The 23,265-nt window shown below is 37.2% G+C and overlaps 1 protein-coding gene across 1 annotated transcript; it reads left to right on the plus strand.

Annotated features, from left to right (window-relative positions):
• On the plus strand, positions 1,152-11,650 carry LOC107610556 (TMV resistance protein N-like). The gene is made up of 5 exons (XM_021108124.1): positions 1,152-1,305; positions 1,472-1,595; positions 7,879-9,016; positions 9,965-10,246; positions 10,820-11,650. The coding sequence occupies exons 1-5, from the start codon at positions 1,152-1,154 to the stop codon at positions 11,597-11,599; spliced, it is 2,478 nt and encodes an 825-aa protein (XP_020963783.1). The 3' UTR covers positions 11,600-11,650.

Raw genomic sequence — 23,265 nt, forward strand, 5'->3', positions numbered from 1 at the left:
TTCGTATCCTTAAGCAACACCCTTTGGGTCTCCTCCCTTTGAGTTCCGATCCAATGCTCGGCTGAGGTGAATTCATACCGAACACTTGACTAGTAGTCGGTCCGATTCCCATGCCATGCACTCTACCTGGGTGCTCTTTTCCAAGACCTTGAGCAAGTGAATCATTCTGAGACAACAGTCTAGATGATTCATCATGTTGCTCAATCTCCGCAATTCTTTCCTACACAGTTAGATAAGCGAACATAAGCATTTATTAGCTAATTGCTAACCGAACAAACTTTGAACACAATTTTAACAAACAAAACCTATGAGAAACAACATAGCAATTCTCAACAAATTACTTACACCAATAGCCCAAGCTGCATTATGGAGATAGGATCCATTAGATCGTTTGTGCGTTAAGACAAACAACTCCCCCTACTAATCGAACACCCTTGTCGTTCTGACTGTAACAATATAGCTTAAATAGTGAATAGGTATACGTAGAGAAGGTTCAAAAAGTAAGTCAATCCTAAATTACCTCTTCTTCTCCGAGCCTTGCCAAGTTTTTTGATCCGCCAGTATGAGTGTATAACTGCTTCGATCGATTCTCAGCATTTTTCCTACACTTCTCCTGTTATACCATCAAAAGTAAGAGCTACTGGACACTATTTCCGACTAACTCAATGTGACATAAAATAAAATTTGAAAGTATGAAATAAAAATAAATTAACTTTGTTTCTTCACTGTTGCGATAATCAAGGAACCATCTCCAATGATCCGCAGTAATTCCCGGTGGACAGCCTTTAATATTTTGTTCAAGAGTCAGATCTGATTTGTAAAAGTGATGATACAAATGGTTCCTTGTGTCCTTCCAAGTCCTTCCTAGCATTTTTATATTGTACACTTGATAATTCCTCCACTATATTCTTCAAAATGGAACAATTCCTGCAAGAGTAGAATTAAATTGTTAGGGACCAAATTGGGAATTGATGGGTAAACAAATTTGGTGCACACAGATCCGATCAACAATCAAAATTATTCAATTCAAACAATGGTACCAGGCCAAAAGATGAAATTAGAAGAGTAAGAAAAGGGGGAGAGATCGAACCTGGAAGCGAGGAGAGGCTGCGGTCGAGGGCCGCACAACAGGGTACGGGGGAAGGTTGAGGATGACGACACCGGGGCGGTTGGGAAGCCTCGCTACGACACCGGGATGTGCACGGCGGAGGAACGAAAAATGGACGTGCCTATCCACCCTCCTTTCGCGTGCGGGAGATATGCAGCAGCTTGAGCAGATCTGTGACCCGGAACGATGTGGCGGCTGTAGCTGATGGAAGGAATGTATACCGCGGGAGTGAGTCTTGGACCTGGTGATTGGCGCATTTGCCCCCTTTTGGGTTCGCGCGTAAATGAGGGAAATTGGATCTGGCTTCCTCTAATTTTAGTTGTTTTGTCACTCTGAGCTTTATGTAATTTGGAGCGTTTGAAGCACAAAACCGCAGCTATGGTGACCAGTCTTTGACGGACATAAAATCCGCTACAAGAACCACAACTTCTCCATCACGTTGCGGTGGTTTGGGGAGACGCAGGAAATTCAGTGCTGCTAAGCTGCGGTTCTCTTGTAGTGCACGCACTCCTTTTTCTTTTGCTCTTTACTTTTTGAATACAATTTTTGTTGGAATCCATCACCAAGGCTGCGTTTGTTTATGAGAAGAGGACAAGACAAGACATTGAAAACAAGACACAAAGGATAGAGACACAAAATTTTGTGTTCTTGTATTGTATTTGGTGATAAACTAGAATAAATTATGAAAATCCAATTTATTCTCTTTTTTTTCATTTAAATAAATTTAAGAAGAAAAATATAATAATAAAAAAATATAATTATAAAAAATTAGCAAGAATAATGATCAAAAAATTTGAGACGAAAAATATAATTACAAAAAATTAACAAGAATAATGAAAGAAAAAATAAAAAAATAAGTTGTGTCCCTTGTTAGTATCTTTGTGCCTTTCCTGTCAAGATGGACACAAAATATACTAATTCAGTGTCCTTGGACACAATGTCTCTGTCCATGTCTCATCTGTCAAACACGACTTTGCATCTCCGTGTCTCTGTTTCAGTGTCCTGTCTCTAAAAACAAACGCAGCCCAACATATTATTTGCATACAACATTAAAATAATACTAGATCTCTTATAATAAATACAATAGCTTGATTGAAGTATGTTGTAATTAAAGTTAATAAATTTATTTTTTTAATCACTGGTTCATAAATTTATTAGTATAATCGGTTCAGCTGTAGTTCAACCAAAATATTATTTTATAATAAAATAATAAATAAATTATAAATAAGCACCTTAAAACATAATTATAGTCTAATATAAACCTTAAAATATCTTTCAAATTTAAAATATTGTATAAAATATCATCAACCAAAGTCTTATGATCTTATGAAAATAAAAACTCAAAAGTTAAATAACAAAAGAAAATATCTAAATATAAAATGCCAAATTATTTGAAATAATATGAAGTTAAATAACATGAAGCCTATGACTCACTATTGTTACAATTAGGAGGATTATGATTTGCAGCATAACTTGAAACGCCAAATTATTATCCACAGATATATTATTATCCGTAAATTCTTTTTAATTGATACTATTATCCATAACAAATTAATAAATAATCAAGATAGTCACAATCTAAGCATAATTAACTAATAAAGAATGACAATGTTGAAAGCTGGACAATATTTCTTTTTTATAGCAGAAGTACATTCATGAGAATGTAATGGCAATGTTGAATTAGTTGAAAATGCTCAGATACGTTAGAAAAATTTCAATGAATAAGTCAAAATTATTGAATCAACCCTGAACCAGAATTAAAAAAAAAATTAGAATTAACAACCTAACCAAAGAATCAAGAACAACCCAACTAAATAACAAATCAGAATCAACAATAGGGAGGATGGTAGAATAATAAAATAAATTAGAATCAAATCAACAATCAGAATAAAAAGGTTCAGAATAAAAACAAATCAGAATCAGAAATTCAGAGTCAAGTTGTGGCTCCATTACAGTTTCAAATGCAAAGAAGGACGACGGAGACAACGCCATTGGAAACGGAGAGACGAGGAAGGCTCGACTTCAAAGGGGGTGATAGAGCACGATGACGCTTCAGAGAGGGGTTTGTATCAATGAGACGATGACAGAGTTAGGGATCTGGGGTGAGCGAGAACAACGGCGCCGTACAGGGAGAAGGGCTTGTTCTTTGTGGGTTAGGGTTCTGGGCTGACGGAGAACGACTATGAGTGTGTGCGCAAATGTGCAACGTTGTGGATGAGTGAATACGTGTGGAAAGTGCTGTTAGTGTTAGGGTTAGTGAGGGTGTTGAATAAGGTAGAAGCGCGGACAACCAAATGACAACGGTGGCTCCTAAGCGCGACGGACAATGGTAGTGCTAGGGTTTCTTTTTTTGGCGGGAAGGGGGGAGCTCAATGAGATTGAGAAAATAACAAGTGAGAGTCTGAGAGAGGCAACAAGCACCAAAAAGACGTCATTTCATCATAACTGACCGGGTCCCAGTTCGGTTTGACCGGCCAGTTTCTCATCGGTTCAACGATTTTTAAACGGTTTCTTATGCACCAATTTTTCACAATGAGCCGAACCACAATAGTCTTTGATTTGCAGTCGGATCGGCCAGTCCGATCTGATTTTCAGAACTATGCTAATAATAAAGAAATCAAATCTATCTCTTGTACTAATGTCTTGGCGCCTGCTTTAAGTCATATAGAAATTTGGTTAACCTGAAAATCATGTTTTTTTCTTAATTCTTCAAAAAATTTTTATTAGAGCATATAGATCTTTTCTTTAAGTTCATTATGAAGAAAAGTAGTCTTTACATCTAGTTGCTCCAGATGTAAGTCATATACATCACAGATAGCAAGTACTACTCTTATTGTAGAGATTCTGATTATAAGAGAAAATATTTCATTGAAATTAATACCTTCTTTTTAAACAAATACCTTTACTCCCAGCCTTGCACGGTAACGTTCTATTTCGTTGTGAATGTCACCCTTGATTTTGTAGACCCATTTAGTACCAACAGATTTTCTTCTATCTAGTAGCGGGACAAGCTCCCAAGTCTTGTTTCTGTATAGTGCCTCTATTTCTTCTTGTGTGGATGTCATCCATAGAGAAGAATCTATACTTTATACAACTTCTTGAAAAGTTAATGTTCTCCATCTTCAATAACAAAATAAACAATATGCAATCACGACAAGTCATGACATAGTTGGCATGCTATGATGGTCTTCTTATTTAACTTGTTATGCTACGAGCTTCAGCTGGTTCTTGTTTAGCTTGCTCTAATTCTACTTTAAAAGAGTTTTTTCCTCCAGATTTATCGTCTATGTATATTGTAGTAGTTTCTTCGGTGTTGTTGCTGTTTTCTTATTCCTTTTGAAATTCATTTTTAGCAAATATGATATCTCTACTGACAATAACTTTACGATAATAGAGTCCCACAAATGATACCCCTTTATGTTGTTAGTGTAGCCCAAAAATTCAAAAAGATATACTTTATGGATCTAGAATAAAGCTTTGTTCTTTCTTAGCAATTGAACATCACATAATCCAAACACATGTAGAAAAGAATAATTGGGAAACTTACCTTGCCATATCTCGATTGGTATTTTTAACCAACTGTTGATGATGGCGATCAATTAATCATATAGCAGTCTATTTTTACTACTTTTACTAAAAAAGAATTGGTTAATTCTGCAGTTTGCAACATAGTTCGAGTTCTTTCTAGAAGAGTTTTGTTCATCCATTCTACTACACTATTTTTATGAGGAGTATATACCATTGTGAATTGCCTCTGAATACCTCATGCTTACAAAATGCAATAAAATCACCAACAATATATTCTTCTCCATTATCTATCTTCGAGCACTTTATTTTCTTCTCATTTTCAATAACGAACCTTTATTCATGTTTTGAACTCTTTGAATACTAAAAACACATCTGACTTCTTCTTGATGGAAAATACCCACACTCTCGTGAGACAAAATACTTTGCTCCTCCCAGTGATAATTCTAGTGATTTCCTACATCAAAATGAATCAAATTTAGTACATGCTTACTTCTAGCAGTGGATCTTTCAAAATTTAATCTATGTTTCTTGCTTATCATATAACGCTCATAAAAAAGATAGATTCACCATTTTGAGAGTCTTGGAAGGAGATTACATTTTGCAAGAACCTGCTACCACGTTTTGACATGTGACTTAATTTGCGATGCCATAACATCGTTGTGTCTTCTTGATTTGCAGATGCAACCGATGCCTCTGAAAAGTATAGATTGGTTGTTAGTAGTTTTTTCTTCATCATCACACAAGCAACACATGATCACCTTCAACGATTCACTTTCAATATTGATCTTGTACTCTTGAGAATCCAACAACCCAACAAACCCCAAAATTTTTCTCAAGCAATTCACATTTCTTACACCTTAAACTATATGGATGAAAACATCAAATATCTTAATTTTGATGGTACCAATAATTTTCAAGGTGTGACCATCTCCCATGAGTACAGATCTTTTTTAAATAGGTTTATAAGTGCTAAACGACTCATGATGTGGAGTCATGTAATATGTTGTTACACAATCTAAATCTTATCCAGACATCAGTTGGTTGTTTGACTAATTGTAGCTTGGAGGCAAAACACATGTCCATTATTAGAGGTGTTTATAACAAATCCATGTGATGAGGTGGTTACTTCAACAATTTTTTCTATACTCTATTTATTGAACTAACAATCTTTCTTCAAATGCCATTTCTTGCCATAATTGTAACAAGTAAGATTCTTCTTTTGAGACTTTGATCTACTATGACGTTGACTCTCACTAAAACTACGTTTCATTTATTTGCTTCTCATCATTGATAAAGCTTCTGCTTGCTTTGAGCTCTCTGTTCAATCAATTTTTATTTTTGCACTAGCTTTCTTCTTCAAGAATGACGACAACAACATGATTAAATCGGAATTGATAAGCAATTTTGTTATTTGTCATGTTAATGATGAGTTGATCATACAAGTCTGGTAAAATTTTTGGAGAAGAAGTTCAACATGTTTATTTTTTACAATCTTACACTCCATAGCTATCAGTTTTGAAAATACAGTATTAAAATTATTGATGTGATCCATCATCAGTGTGGATTCACTCATACAAAGATTATAAAGCCTCCTTTTTATAATATCTTGTTGTAAAGTAATTTTGCCTCGTACAACTTAGTGAGTGCCTCCCAAATCTCCTTTGCTATTTGATTCTCTAATAAGATGCTTGATAATATAGAATCTGCTATAGTCCAATGTAAATTAACGTTTCTATCCATCTCTTTCTACTTGTGATTAGAAATCCCGGTGGATATGCCTTTTATTACTTTTAAGCAATTCTCTTTTCACAAAATTGCTTTTATCTTCAGTTTTCAAAGAAAAAAATTATTCTCATTAAATTTTTCGATATTAAATTCTAATACTAACTTGTTCTTTTGCAGCAAAAGATTAAGAACCAGGCTCTGATATCATTGTTAATACGAGTATAAATAGAATAGAATAATACAACTAAAATCTATGGACAAAAAATGGATAGAAATAAACAAGAATTTAGACAATAATAAAAAAAATATGATTAAATCATGAAATTAAATTTTTTAAAAAATATAAAAAAAATCTATAATATTTTCTTATATATTAAGAAAATAATACTCGCAAAAAGGATTTTATACATTTTATAAAACCTTACCATTTTCTCTCTTAATTTTTATTGTACTATTTCTTACAAAACTTGACATACATAATATCACTACTAGGCCCTCCTATTTATCATGAGTACATGAAGGTTAACATAAAAAAAAAAATAAAAAAGTCTCTCCATAAGTTTCATCAAGTAGTTCTAGATTCCAACTTGAAGTTAGTTGGCAATCTTATCGAAATTTACTCATTTGTCAAGTTGTTTTTTGATTAATGAAATTTTGTATGTTTTTAATTTGTTTCCTTCTTCAGTTTTCTTTTAAATTTTTCTTTATCCTTGTTTTGACTTTGGTAAAAAATTATCATTAAATATTCTTGCGTGCGTGCACACAAACAGAGACGGATTTAGGGGAGACTAACATAGGCCATGGCCTCTCCTAAATTTTTAAAACTTAAAATACATTAGATATAATGTTTAAAAGTTTTAACAAATATACTTTCTAGTGGTTAAAGAGAAGCATTATATACTTTAAAGCGTGGGTTCAAGTCCCATGTCATGCATTTAAAATTTATTTTCTTTTGTTCTTTCAATTATTTTTTTATAATTTTTCTATCTATTATTATATAAAAATGTATTTAATTTAAAATAAAATAATAACTTTTTATTAATAACTGATATTACTACTAGTTATATTATAATTTTTATTATTCTAAAAATAAAATAATGCATGAAACTATATGAGAAGTTAAATATAATTTAGTGTTAATTCTATAAAGATATTTAATTTATAACGTTGATTTAAAGATATGCCTATTGTTGTTGATTTAAAGATATGCTATTTGTTATATCAAATAGGATAGGATAAAAAATTTGAAAGAATGATGAAGATAAACATAAAACTCAGATACATAAGTTAAAAGTATATCAATTTAATCAAATAAGCTAATTTTATTTTCTTTAAAGTAGAATTACTAATATTTTTACAAAAACTTTGTGGTATGTTAATATCATTTTTTCTCAATTTATAGAAAAAGTATAAAACGTTAATTAGAGAGACAATAAAATAAATCTTAGTTTATTCATAAATAATTGTATATCACACGTTGACTTTACTCTTTTTTTTTTTCTCCCTTTTAATTTCAGACGAGAGAATACCCAAATAAATGACATCACTCGAGTCTTAATTGATAAATTGGATCACGAGTTCTATCACTATATCAATGATTTAATAGGGATACAACCTCATATAGAAGAACTAGAAAGGCTTCTAAACTTGAATTCACACGAGGATAATGACCTTCGAGTTCTTGGAATTTGGGGTATGGGCGGAATAGGAAAGACAATTCATGCTATGGTATTGTACGATAAAATCTCTTATCAGTTTGATGCTTGCTGTTTCATCCAGGATGTAAGCACAATTTATAGAAATCATGGTTGGGATAAGGCTCCTACTGAAATACAAAAGGCCATTCTTTGTCAAACTGTTCAAGAAGAAAATCTGGAAACAAAAAGTCCTATGGGCATAGCTAGGATCCTACACAATAGGCTATGTAACCCAAAAATCCCTAAAAAGGTCCTTATAGTTCTTGACAATGTTGATGAACAAAGGCAATGGGATACTTTGCGCTTAAATCCAAGATCACTTGGGAGAGGAAGCAGAGTTATCATAACAACAAGGAATCAGCATGTTCTTAATGTGAGTGGAGCAGATACAATCTATGAGGTTCCACTATTGAATGATAATGAGGCTCTTGAGTTGTTCCTAAGAAAAGCCTTCAGAAATGGTCCCCCTAAGAAAATTATTAGTGACGTAATTCTTGAGATACTAGATTATGCTCAAAGTCTTCCATTGGCAATTGAGGCACTAGGTAATGACTTGTATAACATGGAAGAGAAATTATGGAAAAATGCATTGGAAGACTGGAGAGAATGTCCAAAAGAAAATGTTATGAGTGTGCTGCAGAAAAGTTATGACCAAGTAAATATAAATGAGAGAAGAATATTTTTGGACATAGCTTGTTTCTTCGCAGGAAAGAGGAAGAACTTTATAGAGCATATTCTAAGTAGCTGTTGTGGCGATGAATCATCACGTCATGACCTTGCAATTCAAAATATCAGGAGAAATTCACTCATAACTATTAGGAACCATGAAATTCATATGCATAATATGTTACAAGAATTAGGAAAGAAAATTGTTCGGGGAGAATATCCAAAAGAGCCAATGTATTGGACTAGATTGTGGCATGTCAAGGATCTCGAAGCAGTCCTAAAGTCAGATATGGTAACACTCAAGCTTCATCTTTGTAAAACATATTCTTTTTCTAACCAACCTTTTCATAAATAAATGATAAATTATCTTTTATGATTTATTGAATAATTGAAAAAATTCAATTGTGTTATCATAATTATAACAATAATAATATATTTAATTTGAATTTTGAAAACCAAATTATTTAACTATAATAAAACTATTTTTACAAATTACAAGATTTTTTAAATAAACCTTAATTTGTAATTTTTACCTTCTTCCAAATTCAAAGGAAAAACCAAACGGTGGACACAGAATAAGGGAATTAGGGATTTGTCAAAAAACTAATTGTAACTTATTCCATGTTCTATTGAAGTAGAAATTAAACAATTTCTCCACCAAATAAATTCGAAGAACATGTCATTATTTATTGTGATGTATCACAACACTACACAATATTTTCTCAGATTCTTCTCAAATGAATCCATATTAGTTTCAATTTGTTTTCCTCATTCCTCTGATGCATTCATATCTCTTTCTGGTTTCTGCCTAGTATTTGCTGGGGTCCAACTCCACTGCCAGCGTTGACGAACCTTAAACAGCAGTGCTACAATTAGTTAATAACACATGAACCGATACAAAATCTGAATAAATGTTCATCTTAAACCCTTAATCTAATATCTGTGGCTAGAATTAACTAATAAATTGGATGGATTGAGAACAAAGATAAAATTTGATAATTATAGTCCATTTAAAAAAAATTTATTTGCAAAAATAGTTGTACCATGGTTGAGTAATTTGATTTTCAAAATTAAAATTAAATAGATGGTTAATATTAATCATTATGATATAATTGAATTCTTTCAATAACCATTAAACAATTCATAGAGAATAATTTATTTTTTATTTATGAGAGAGTTACTTAAAAATTATTTTAGTTATTTTTTCACTTTTGTAATTTGTTTATCGGTATTTTTTCAGGAGTGGAACAATAATGAAGCCATAGTTTTAGATGAGGTAGACGTCACCAAATGCAGACATTTGCGGATTCAAAAATTGTTTGAAAAGAGAAATCTTACACTACTCATATTACATTTTCAGAATTTTCCAGAACTCAATTTTGTTCCTATATTTCAAACCGAAATGCGGTATCTTTTGTGGCACGGTTACCCTTTCCCTTCTTTGCAACTACTCATATGGCGTAACCTTGTTGAATTGAATCTACCGAACAGCAGAGTTCAACAACTATGGGATGAGATTCAGGTAGGCATATCAATAATGCAACTTATTAAAGAAAAAAATAAATAAGGTTTAACTGATTCCCTTTATTATGAAGTAATATTTTTAACTAAAATTATTCTAATTATCCTCACATGAATAACTATATATTTTAATAAAATATATATGCGCTAAATAGTTTTTAACCTAATGTTGATACATGATTAATTTTGAACTTTGAAACGTGCATATCATATCATAAGAAAGGTTCATAATTGCTATTTAAAAATAAAAAAGGATGATCTCTATCTCTTTTTATAAAAATATTAATCCTTACTGTGTTTGTTTTTCTTTTTTGTTTTCGAGAACTCATTCCTATTGTCTAATTGGTTTTGGCTTTGCTCAACTTATTAAAGTACCGAAACAAATGTTATGAATTTTAGTGAAAAATGTTTGGTAATTATTATAGTTTTCTTACATATGTCTTACTTTGAGTTAATATTGATCATTTTTATTTTTTAATTAAAAATTATTAGCTTATAGCATCTTCCAATTTTAATTAGTATGTATAAGAACCAGCCAACATGTTAGTAGCTAATTATCTAAAGTGTTCTACAGTTAATCCCAAATTTGAAAAGGATGGACTTGAGCAACTCAAGAAATCTTAGAACCACCCCAAACTTTGCAAGCTGTCCAGGACTTGTGCGGCTGGATCTTACAGGATGCATAAACCTAACTGAAGTCCATGATTCAATCGGACTTCTCAGAGAGCTTAATTACTTGAGTTTGCGAGAATGTAGCAGTCTATCCCTTCTTGATTTCGGCCCTAATTGCCAGTTAAGTTCCCTAAGAACTCTACTGCTCTCTGGCTGCACCAACCTCCAGAAAACACCAAATTTCAAAGCGCTTTCAAATCTTAGGTACCTTGATCTTGAGCGATGCACAAGTTTGTCCACAATGCATGAGTCTATTGGTACTCTTGTAACGCTTAAGTACTTGAGTCTGAGAGGCTGCAAAAATCTTGTTCATGCACCTTACATTCTCAATGGCAACTCATCCCTCCTAATTCTGGATTTGAGCGGTTGCATGATGATAACCAACCTTCCCCGCTGCAGACGAAAATTTGCGCCTTCCTCCTGCCTGGAATCTTTGATGGTTTTGAGTCCTGTCTTCCTTGAGCCACAAAGAATTCTTGATTTTGTTGGAGAGTTGATGTTTTTCGATGGGGAGTGGATTTGTTCTAAGCTAGCATATTTAAACTTGGCGCACTGTCATGAACTTAGAAGATTTCCCGAGGCTTCATTTCATGTTCTTCATGAGATGAAAGGTACTTTAGAACGGTATCCACAACTTTCAATCATTGGTCAAGATTATATATTTTCAGCTTCTACTGTGTGAGTGGCACTTGGTGTAAGAGGTAAAACACAATATTGTTAATGTTGCAAGTGTCAGAGTGTATGAAATTAGACACACATTGAAGAAGGAAGAAAGAGTGAGAAGTTTATAAAATGAAAAACTCATTAACTTATTATTTTAAAATTTTGAGTTAGATGCAGTGTCTTCTCATCTTATATTATCTCACTTGATTTCTCTTCGATGTATCCTGGATGGAAGAAAATAATTTACTGCTTATTAGCCGGTGACAGTTAACTTAGCTATACTTGGAAGTTAGTTACACTGATAGTTACTTTTCTATTTTTCGGTTTTGCTGAGTTGATGCAAGTTGCAACCACTCTCTTTGTATATATACGAGTTTTGTGATCAATTAAATTAATCATCATTTTCCCCTCGTTCTCTTTCACTATCATTGCTATCTCTCCAATAAGAGAATTTCTCATGAAGAAATCCAAACTTCAGAATCTTACATCAGCAACAAAGAAACATTCTCAATTTCTCATCCTGTGTTATATTTGATTTTAGTTTTAAAAAAAAATATTCACTAAAAAAATTGGTTGTTACTATACCATTTGGAGGGAGAAAAAGTGGTGTTATTGCATATCTAAGTAAGTTTAATAGAAATTGAATTCAATTTAAAGGGGTTTCATTGGATAAAAGATGAAGGAAAAGGTGTTTGGGAACTGAGGACAGAGGTAAGACCAGAACAAAAGTCATGGCCAAGGAGTGGTTCAGACTTCAGAGAGATAGATATGTCCCAAGAATCGAAGAACTGGAACAGGTATGGAATGAAGGAAGAATTATTTACTATTATTATGAACTGCCACTAAAATAGGAAAATTTGAAGAAAGAAATGAGAAGCGGAAGTGTGGAACATCTATGGGAAATGAATATAGAAGGAAAGAAATTATCAACTTGAGCTACTGAAGATTATTTGAGTTTTATGTAATTCGGGTGTACTTAAAAATTAGAATAACTATTTTGTTCTTATGATATATAGGTGCTTTGATTTGGATGGCATAATGCCTCTGGTGGGTTCTTTGAATTGTATTTATTTCGTCCAATTTGAGACTGTAGGTGAGTCTAGCCAAATCATTAAACTATTGAAACAAAAATACAATTCAATTTAAAGATAAAAAAATATCTAGATTAAAATAGAAATCATAAATTTGCTATAATTTTATTCAAGTGATGGTTCCAAAATAGATTCTAGAGCTTAAAAAAAAAACAAAGGAGGATTTCTTTTAAAAAAGTATATATAAGTATTCATATGTGAATAGAACTACAAATAAGATTATTTGGTCCAACAGTTAATAATAGAAATAAAATTTGCCAACAAAATGAATTCAAGTCAACTTTTGATATCCTAAATTTGACTTTTGAGAGAAAAACTTAAATGAAATAAAATTAATAATAGAAATACAACAAAAAGTAATAAGACTCATTTATCTATAACATAGAGAAAAAAAAACAACGATAATATGTATTTGGTACATACTCAAATAAAAATGTTAAAAATATTTTTTATAAAGATATTTATATTAAAAGTATGATTTGTTTGTTTAGTTATGTTCTGGCAAGAATATTGCGTTTGATCTATACGTCGGTTTGGTGATGCGATGAGTGCTTTTGAGCCGACGTTAGTCCTGAGCCGACGTTATCCTTGTGAACTCGAAATCCGAGCGTGGTACCTGCAAAAAGGACTCCGACGCTCAAGTCAGTGACAGAATAAAGCACAACTAAAAACGAGTATATGAGGTTAGGGATGAGAAGCATAGGGTAAGCAGAGCAATTCTATTGAGTGAGGGTATTTTCTTTGCCGTGTCCTGCTCAATTTTACCTCTTCGGATTTATAGGCTTAGCATGTAGTCTGATCGGCCAGCGTGTTCCGAGATTTTGGCGAGTGGATCAATCCAGATATGCTGGCATGCACGTTGGTTCCGTGATTCGAGTATGTAGGCAATTTTGAAAGGTGACCGTTGCATCCAGGTATATCCGGACGTGGCCGAGATTCTTGGGTGCAGTACACAGCCCCCAAGCTTGACTTGGTGTATGTAGCAAGTTGAGCTTTTTTGTTGAAGATATACCTCGACGCAGAGAGGTTGAATGGCTAAGCCCCCAAGCTCAACGAGCGCACAAGCTTGGGCTAAAAGCTCAGACGTTTTTTTTTTTTTTGAAAAAGTAAATTTTGTCGCTTTATTAACTGGGCCGTAATTAATTGTGCACATTCAGCGATGTTGGAGTGCAACCGTTTCCTTCTTGTAACTTATTGTTTTATTGTATTCCCACTAAAGTAGTGGGTTTGTAATTGAATGTGCATGTTTTCACACACGAGTCTTCAGTTATTTGCAAAAAAGGCTCTTTGTGAGTTAGGGACCATGTCTTCCAGAGGTTAGTCTTCTTGTCTTCTTTCTATGTTGTGTTTTTGTTTTCGGGCTTCGTTGTTTTTTCTGGGGAAAAAATGGTTAAAGAAAAAGAAAAAGAAAAGTTGAAGGTTGTTGAGGAGGATAAAGAGAATCCCTATCATTGGGTTCACGACGATGTGAAGACTCGGGCTTCTTCCTATTGTAATCAGGAGTCGGTTCAGGTTTTGGTGGCTGCTAGATTTGTTAGACCTGGTTCTGATGTGTGTTCCGAGTTCCTTCCTTGCTCCGGTCAAGATAGGGTTTGTGAGAAGAGGGGGATTGGGGTTACTTCTACATGTACATCCCCTGTTTATCTGAGCTACATGTGAAATTCCCGTTTTCAGATTTTGAGTGTAAAGTGTTGATTCAGTTTAACTGTGCTCCTTCACAGTTACACCCGAATTCGTGGGCATTTTTGCGTGCTTTTGAAGTTTTGATGAACTTTTTGAATGTCGCTCCTTCACTGAATGTTTTCTTTTCTCTCTTTCAGTCTAAAGGGGTTCGGAAGGGGCTTTGGGTATTTCTAAGTAGTTTCCCTGATCGCTCCCTTTTCTTACTTTACAAGTCCTCCTTTAAAAATTTCAAGTCTATGTTTGTGAAAATTTGTGCCTTGGAGGCCGTGTATCCCTTTTTCCTTGACGAAGAAATGATAGAAAAGTTCCCTTTGTATTGGTGTTCGGAGCCATTACAAATTCTCGAGGCTGATGGCATGAGTGAAGAAGAGGATTGTTTGTTGGAATTTCTGATTGAAAATTTCGCTGCTGGGGAGTGTTTGTTCATTCCTGATTTGTTGAAATATGATGCAGAAAATGATTTTGAAGGGCTGAAATTGTATATAGGTACTTTTGTTTTTGCTGGTCTTTGTATTGTGTTGCTATGTTTTTACTGACTTTGTTGATGTTTTCAGGTAGTAAGATGCCTAATCTGAATTCGGCCAAGTTTCAAGCTTATTTGAAGAAAAAAGGTGAGAGGGGTGGGAGTGTATCTGGGGTTATGAAGGAGGCTGCTGAGGATGCTGCTTTTTCTACTGCTCAGGCCCCTCCGTCTCCAAAGAAAAGGAAAACTGTCTCAGAAAATTCACTGGAGGTGATTTCCGAAGGTGATCAGAACATTGCTGTGAAATCTGTTTTTTACCGACAGCATCGGCTGCATGGTTTCCTGCCTGGTGCGAATCCTCACTCACTCTGGAGTGATCAATTCCCCCTGGCCGAGCTTGTTGATCGTGTTTCCCAGTTTTCTATGGATATGGCACTTACTCGTCGTGTGGGTTTGGAGGGGATGGGCAAATTTATCCAGGTATGTGTTTCTGTTTATGTCGTTTCTGTTTTTGTTTATTTGTAAGTGTGCTGAAAGTATTCTGCTTTGTGTAGATTGTTGCTTCTCGGCTTCTTTGTGTTGGCCGTACTACGGAGCTGTTAGGTTCGGAGCAGCAGGCTCTAATTGAAAGAGCTGCCTCCTCCGAGCGTTTGTTAAAAGAAAGGGAGAAAGCCGTAAGTGATGTCACCGCTAAGGTGAAAGAAAGGGAAGATGAAGTGGAAGACCTGAGGAAACAGATCAAGTTGTTAAAGAAAGAGAAGGAAGACGAAGTTGGACGTCTTCAGGAGCAAATCAGGATGCTCCAGGCTGATTTTAAGGAGAATGATAAAGTTAAAGGTGAGATGGCTGCTCGTCTGAACGAGCTTGAGGAGGAGAAGATGGACATGTTCTTGGGCGGATTTGATCGTGCTGTCAGCCAGGTTTTATTGTTCGCCCCCGATTTTGACGTCGGAAAGTTGAATGTTGCAAAGATTGTAGTTAATGGTCAGCTTGCCAACGATGAAGGTGTCGAAGACCAGGATGAGAGTGTTCCTCATCCTTGATGGAAGTTTATTGCTATTTATGTTAGAATATTTTGAACTTCTGCTTCCGACTTTGTTTTGTCGGTGTTTGTATGTTTTGTGAACAATTGTTTAGTTCTTATGCTGTTACTTTTGTGAATATTGAATATTTCATCGACGTTTTCGGCCCTAAGAGGTCGATTTTTTTTAATTTGATATGCATGGAAGCTTTGTATGGATTGCAAAATTGAACTGCTTGGTATATGAGATGGTCGGCCTCGTTAAAACCTGTCCGAGTAAACCCTCCTTAGAGAAAAACCTCGTGATCAGGAAAAAAGTACCTGGCCAACTCACATTTGCAAAGAGAATTTAACTGTAATACATTTTCAGGGACGAAATGTTCCAAGTGTTGGGGAGGGGTGTCCCTTCTATCGTTTCCAGGCAATACACTCCCTTGCCGATGACTTTAGAAATTCGAAAGGGACCCTCCCAATTCGCGGCTAACTTTCCATGACCTGGCGGTTTCCGTATTTCAGCCCACCGCCCTTTAGCATCTGTTAATTTCTTTTTTAATGCCTGCAAGATAACTTTGTTAGCAGCTTCTGCGAGCCCGTTGGTTTGCGGGTGCTCGACAGAGGAAAAATGATGTTTAATATGTAAATCTGTTAGATCTGATACAATTTTCCTATCAGTGAATTGCATGCCATTATCTGATATGATTTCCCTAGGTAAACCGAATCTGCATATTATCGACTTCCAAATGAAATTTTGTACCTTTTCGGCTGTGATCTTTGCAAGGGGCTGTGCTTCAACCCACTTTGTAAAGTAGTCGATGGCTACAAGTAAAAATTTTACCTGTCCCGTCGCGGTAGGGAATGAGCCGAGTATATCCTTCACCCACTTATGGAATGGCCAGCTGATGTTTGATGCATGCAGTAGCTCGGTCGGGTTGTGGATGAGTGGTGCGCACCGTTGGCATGCATCGCAGCGTTGTACTTTGTTGTTGCAATCCTTTTTCATTGTTGGCCAGTAGTAACCGGCCCGTAGGGTTCTTGTGACTAAGCTTCTACTTCCAGTGTGATTTCCGCAGATTCCGTCGTGTAAGTCGTTCAAGACGGTGATAGTTTCTGCTTCTGCTGGCCCGAGACATTTCAGAAGGGGTCTGGAAATTCCTCGTTTGTATAGCTCGGCTCCCAGCAGAGTATACTGAGCTGCTTTGTGTCTGAATGACCTCGGTTCCTCACCTTCTGGTATGTCTCCGTCTTTTATGTAGTTGACGAATACATTTCTCCAGTCTTCTTCCTCCTGTGATATGCTAAGAACAGATTTTGTATCTAGGCTAGCTTCCGTTAGCATAATATGGTGGAGCTTTTCTGTTTGTTCGGTTAATCTATATGTGGCTAGTTTTGATAGAATATCGGCTCTGTAGTTTTGATCTCTAGGTATGTGCAATATTTCAAATTTTTGAAAAGACTTTATTAAGGTTTTGACCGAGGTTAAGTATCTCTCTAAGAGTGTATCTCGTACCTGAAATTGGCCACTTACCTGTTGTACCACTAGCAGTGAGTCACAGTGTACTGTTAGAAAAGAGATTCCCACTTCCTTAGCCAGTCGTAATCTGCCAGTAAAGCTTCGTATTCGGCTTGATTGTTTGTTGCTTGGAAGAGGAATTTGATTGATTGCTCGGTCTGGACTCCTTCATCGTCCTTTAAGAGGATCCCTGCTCCGCATCCGTTTTCATTTGACGCGCCGTCCACATATAATTCCCACTTTTTGTTCTGTTCGTCTTTGTATGTGAATTCGGCTACAAAATCGGCTAATGCCTGAGCTTTAGGCGATCCTCTTGACTGGTATGATATATCAAATTCAGAGAGCTCAATTGCCCATTTCGTCATCCGTCCTGCCAGGTCCGGTTTTGAATGTATTTGTCGCAGAGGGTGTCCTGTGCGTACTATGATTGGGTGTGTCTGAAAGTAATGTCTCAGACGTCGGGCCGTGACCACCAAACCGAGTGCTAGTTTCTCTATTGTTGGATATCTTAGCTCGGCGTCCTGTAGGACTCTACTCACGAAATATACTGGGTGTTGATCATTCCCTGTTTCTGTTATGAGCACAGAACTGATGGTGTTAGCTGAAATTGAAAGGAAAAGTAGTAGTGGTTTACCTTGTTCTGGCTTCTGTAATATGGGCGGCGATGCTAGTATTTGCTTGAATTCGGAAAATGCTTTCTTGCAGTCAGTCGTCCATGTGAATTTTTCCGATTTATTTATTGTTTTGAAGAAATGATAGGATCTTGTTACTGCAGCTGGTAAGAATCTTGATAAGGCGGCTAGGCGCCCTGTTAGTCGTTGCACCTCTTTGATTGTTGTTGGTGATTGCATGTTTAATATGGCTTGGCACTTATCTAGGTTAGCTTCTATACCTCGGTTTGTTAACAGAAACCCAAGGAACTTTCCTTGTTTTACTCCAAACGCGCATTTCTCGGGGTTGAGCCTCATGTTATGTGTTCGTATCTGGTGGAAAACTTCTTTTAGGTCAGCTTCGTGCTGTTCTTCAGAGCTGGATTTGACGACCATGTCATCGACATATATCTCAATATTTTTTCCGATTTGGTCTTTGAATACCTTGTCCATTAGTCTTTGATAAGTGGCACCTGCATTTTCAGTCCAAAGGGCATTACTTTATAACAGAAATTACCTTGGTTGGTTATGAATGTTGTTTTATCCTCGTCGTCCGGGTGCATTTGGATCTGATTATATCCTGAATAGGCGTCCATAAAGTTTAGTACTTTGTATCCTGAGGTATCATCTACAAGTCTGTCGATGTTCGGCAGAGGGTACGAGTCCTTTGGGCAGGCTTTGCTCAGATCTGTGAAATCCACACACATTCGCCAGCTTCGTGTATTCTTCTTCACCATAACTACATTGGCCAGCCATGAAGAGAATCGAACTTCTCTGATGAAACCTGTGGTGTGCAGAAATTGTGATTACACTTTGATTATGTAAAATTCATTGCTCTTTCTTTCCCTGGTGATGGCGCCAAAAACATGATGCCAATACCATGGTTCACAACTTCGCACAACTGACCAGCAAGTGCACTGGGTCGTCCAAGTAATACCTTACGTGAGTAAGGGTCGAATCCCACGGAGATTGTTGGTATGAAGCAAGCTATGGTCACCTTGTAAATCTCAGTCAGGCAGATATAAGATAGTAATGGGGTTTTCGAAATTAATTAATAAAAGAAGGATAGAAATACTTATGTAAATCATTGGTGAGAATTTCAGATAAGCGTATGGAGATGCAATCGTTCCTCTGAACCTCTGCTTTCCTGGTGTCTTCATCCAATCAGTCTTACTCCTCTCTATGGCTGGCTTTATGTAAGGATGTCACCGGTGCCAATGGCTACTTTCGATCTCTCTCGGGAAAATGGTCCAAATGCTCTATCACAGCACGGCTAATCGTCTGGAGGCATCACCCTTGTCGTTGGTTACATCATATTCCTCTCTGTGAAAAATGGTCCGATGCGCTGTCACTGCATGGCTAATCATCTTGGAGGTTCTCGATCATACTGGAATAGGATTTACTATCCTTTTGCGTCTGTCACTACGCCCAGCACTCGTGAATTTGGAGTTCGTCACAGTCATTCAATCCCGGAGTCCTACTCGGGATACCACGGACAAGGTTTAGACTTTCCGGACTCTCATGAATGCCGCCATCAATCTAGCTTATACCACGAAGATTCTGATTAAGAGATCTAAGAGATACTCATTCAATCTAATGTAGAACGGAAGTGGTTGTCAGGCACACGTTCATAGGGAATGATGATGATTGTCACGCTCATCACATTCAGGTTGAAGTGCGAATGAATATCTTAGAAGCGAAATAAGATGAATTGAATAGAAAACAGTAGTACTTTGCATTAATCTTTGAGGAACAGCAGAGCTCCACACCTTAATCTATGGAGTGTAGAAACTCTACCGTTGAGAATACATAAGTGATAATGGAGTTCATTGGTCTCGGCCCCAGAGGGGAACCGTGGTAACCAAGACTGTCAAATACAATGATAAAAAGTTCTATTTATAATAAACTAGTCACTAGGGTTTACAGAAGTAAGTAATTAATGCATAAATCCACTTCCGGGGCCCACTTGGTGTGTGCTTGGGCTGAGCTTGAGTGTTGCACGTGTAGAGGTCCTTCTTGGAGTTGAACGCCATCTTTTGTGCCAGTTTGGGCGTTGAACTCCACTTTGTAACTTGTTTCTGGCACTGGACGCCAGAATTGGGCAGAGAGCTGGCGTTGAACGCCAGTTTGCGTCATCTAAACTTGAGCAAAGTATGGACTATTATATATTGCTGGAAAGCCCTGGATGTCTACTTTCCAATGCAATTGGAAGCGCGCTATTTTGAGTTCTGTAGCTCCAGAAAATCTATTTTGAGTGCAGGGAGGTCAGAATCCAACAGCATTAGCAGTCCTTCTTCAACCTCTGAATCTGATTTTTGCTCAAGTCCCTCAATTTCAGCCAAAAAATACCTGAAATCACAGAAAAATACACAAACTCATAGTAAAGTCCAGAAATGTGAATTTAACATAAAAACTAATGAAAACATCCCTAAAAGTAACTAGATTCTACTAAAAACATACTAAAAACAATGCCAAAAAGCGTATAAATTATCCGCTCATCAACCTGCATCGAGAAGTTTTTGTGTTTCTATTGCTGCTGTGCTTCTTCTTTCGGTTCCCAAATTTCTTTTTTTTTTTTGACGTATGGGTCGGGCACTTGGGTTGATTGCCAGCTTGTGGCAGATGAAGTTCGGGTCGATCCCAGGCATGTCGGCCGGCGTCCAGGTGAAAAGGTCAGTATTGTCTTTCAGGATGTTCTCCAAATGTTGCTTTCTCCCTGCAGAAAAGCTGATCCAACGTTAGTATATTGATTATCTGTATGTAATTATACCTTTTCCAGATTGTCTGTTGGGAAAGGTCGGTCGTGGTTGTCTTTTGGATCCATGTCAGTTAGTCTTGGGATATGTTCCGAGTTATATACCGAGTTTATCCTCGGGATTGTCTCTTTTGCGGTCTTCAGCAAACTCGCATTGTAGCACTGCCTGGCCTCCCTGTGATCAGCATGAACCGTTGATACTGTGTTATCCTGCAAAGAAAATTTGACGCACAAGTGGATGGTAGAGACGATGGCTCCGAAGGAGTTTAGGGAGGGGCGACCTAAGATGATGTTGTAAGGGCTGGCGCAGTCGACCACTAGAAATTGGATGTCCAGGGTCTTAGAGTTTGGTGGTTCTCCTAATGTTGTTCTCATCCAGATGTAGCCGGATATAGGGACTCTCTCGCCCGAAAAGCCTGCCAGCTCGCCTCCTGATGGTTGTAGTGAATTGTCGCTCAGTTGCATCTTCTTGAATGTGGAATAGAACAGGACATCGGCGCTGCTTCCTGGATCGAGCAGCACCTTTTTCACGGTTAATGGTCCCATGCTCACCGAAATTACGACTGGGTCATCTAGGTTTGGCGCTCTTGATTTGAAGTCACTAGAACTGAAGTTGATGGCGGCTGAGGAGGTTGGTGCTGGGGAGTTTTGTTGAGTTCCTTCCATCGCCATCATGGTTCTGTAACTCCGTTTCCTTGCTGTTCTCGTCATTCCTCCCCCTGCAAATCCTCCTGAGATGTAGTTTATGACTCCTTTGGTGGTTGGGGTTTCGACTGGGTCTCGCCACGATCCCTTGTCTCTGCGGTCCGAATTATGCTTCGGTTTACTTGTATCTACGTCCTTCTGACCCCTGGAGCCGATGTACTTGTCTAATAGTCCCTGTCGTGCCAGTCTTTCCAGCAAATCCTTAGCAGCTACGCACTCGTCTGTAGTGTGATCGAACTTCTGGTGGAAAGCGCAATGCTTCCCTTTGTCCACATACTTCTGGTCCTGGTACGTTCCAGCCTTGACTAGCGGCCTGATCAGTCTGTGTTAAAGTATGTCCTTTATAATGTCTTCCCTCCTTGTGTTGAACCTGGTATATGAATCAAACTTTGGGGTTAGTTTAAAAGATTTTCTATGTTATTTGGCATTGGATCTGTTCGACTTTTCCTCGTCTTTTCGCGAAGTCGGCCTCTCGTTTCTTCGCGTTTCACGGAGTTCTTCTATTTCAGTTTGTCCCGTAGCTTTGTCTCAGAACTCTTCCAGGGTCTTCTGCTTGGCCATAGTTATGGCTTCTTGGAACTTCCCTGGTTGGAGCTCACTTTTGATAGCATGCAGTTGTACTTCTGGGTTTAAATCGGGAATTTCTATGGCTGCCGTAGTGAAACGCGTCAGGTATTCTTTGAGGCTTTCATGAGGGCCCTGCTTGATTGTACTGAGGTAGTCCGAGTCTCTGACGTATATTTTTGATGCTGCGAAGTGATTGATAAATATCTTGGCGAACTCGTCGAAGCTAGTTATGGATCCTGCAGGCAAATTAGAGAACCATAGTAGGGCGGCTCCATCCAAGAAAGTAGGGAATGAGCGGCATAAGATGGGGTCGCAATCGCTGTTGAGTCAGGGTCATCGGGAGTGTGAAATTCAGGGGCATTTTGTAGTTCATTATCTCTTCGGAGAATGGATTAGCTCGTCTCCTCCCATTCTTGGGGGGAGTTTCTGCTGTTTTAGCATTGGATTCTGACTGATGCTCTTTGTTCTGCTCGGAATTCGTCTTTTTGCTATGCTCCTTTCGATCTCCGTTTGTTTGTACTGCCGCCAATAGTTCGGCCATTCGTTGGTTTTCTGCTAGTAGCGCGGCATTCGCGGCAAGGAGATCGGCATTTGCTTGGGGAGAGTGATGAGTTTCGGAATGATCCATCATCGTCCTATTCCTGTGAAGAAAGAGAAATGTGCAGATATGGGTAAGCTTAAAAATAGATATATTCTCGGGGGAGAAGTGTAACGTCGGCCCCACGGTGGGCGCCAAATGTTCTGGCAAGGATATTGCGCTTGATCTATACGTCGATCTAGTGATGCGATGAGTGCTCCTGAGCCGACGTTAGTCCTGAGCCGACGTTATCCTTATGAACTCGAAACCCGAGCGTGGTACCTGCAAAAAGGACTCCGACACTCAAGTCAGTGACAGAATAAAGCACAACTAAAAACGAGTATATGAGGTTAGGGATGAGAAGCATAGGGTAAGCAGAGCAGTTCTATTGAGTGAGGGTATTTTCTTTGCCGTGTCCTGCTCAATTTTACCTCTTCGGAATTATAGGCTTAGCATGTAGTCTGATCAGCCAGCGTGTTCCGAGATTTTGGCGAGTGGATCAATCCGGATATGCTGGCATGCACGTTAGTTCCGTGATTCGAGTATGTAGGCGGTTTTGAAAGGTGACTGTTGCGTCGAGGTATATCTCGGACGTGGCCGAGATTCTTGGGTGCAGTACAAGTTACATTTTAAATAAATATAATCTTTTTATAATATATAAAA

The sequence above is a fragment of the Arachis ipaensis genome, chromosome B08 (genome assembly GCF_000816755.2).
Source record: "Arachis ipaensis cultivar K30076 chromosome B08, Araip1.1, whole genome shotgun sequence".
Taxonomy (NCBI): domain Eukaryota; kingdom Viridiplantae; phylum Streptophyta; class Magnoliopsida; order Fabales; family Fabaceae; genus Arachis; species Arachis ipaensis.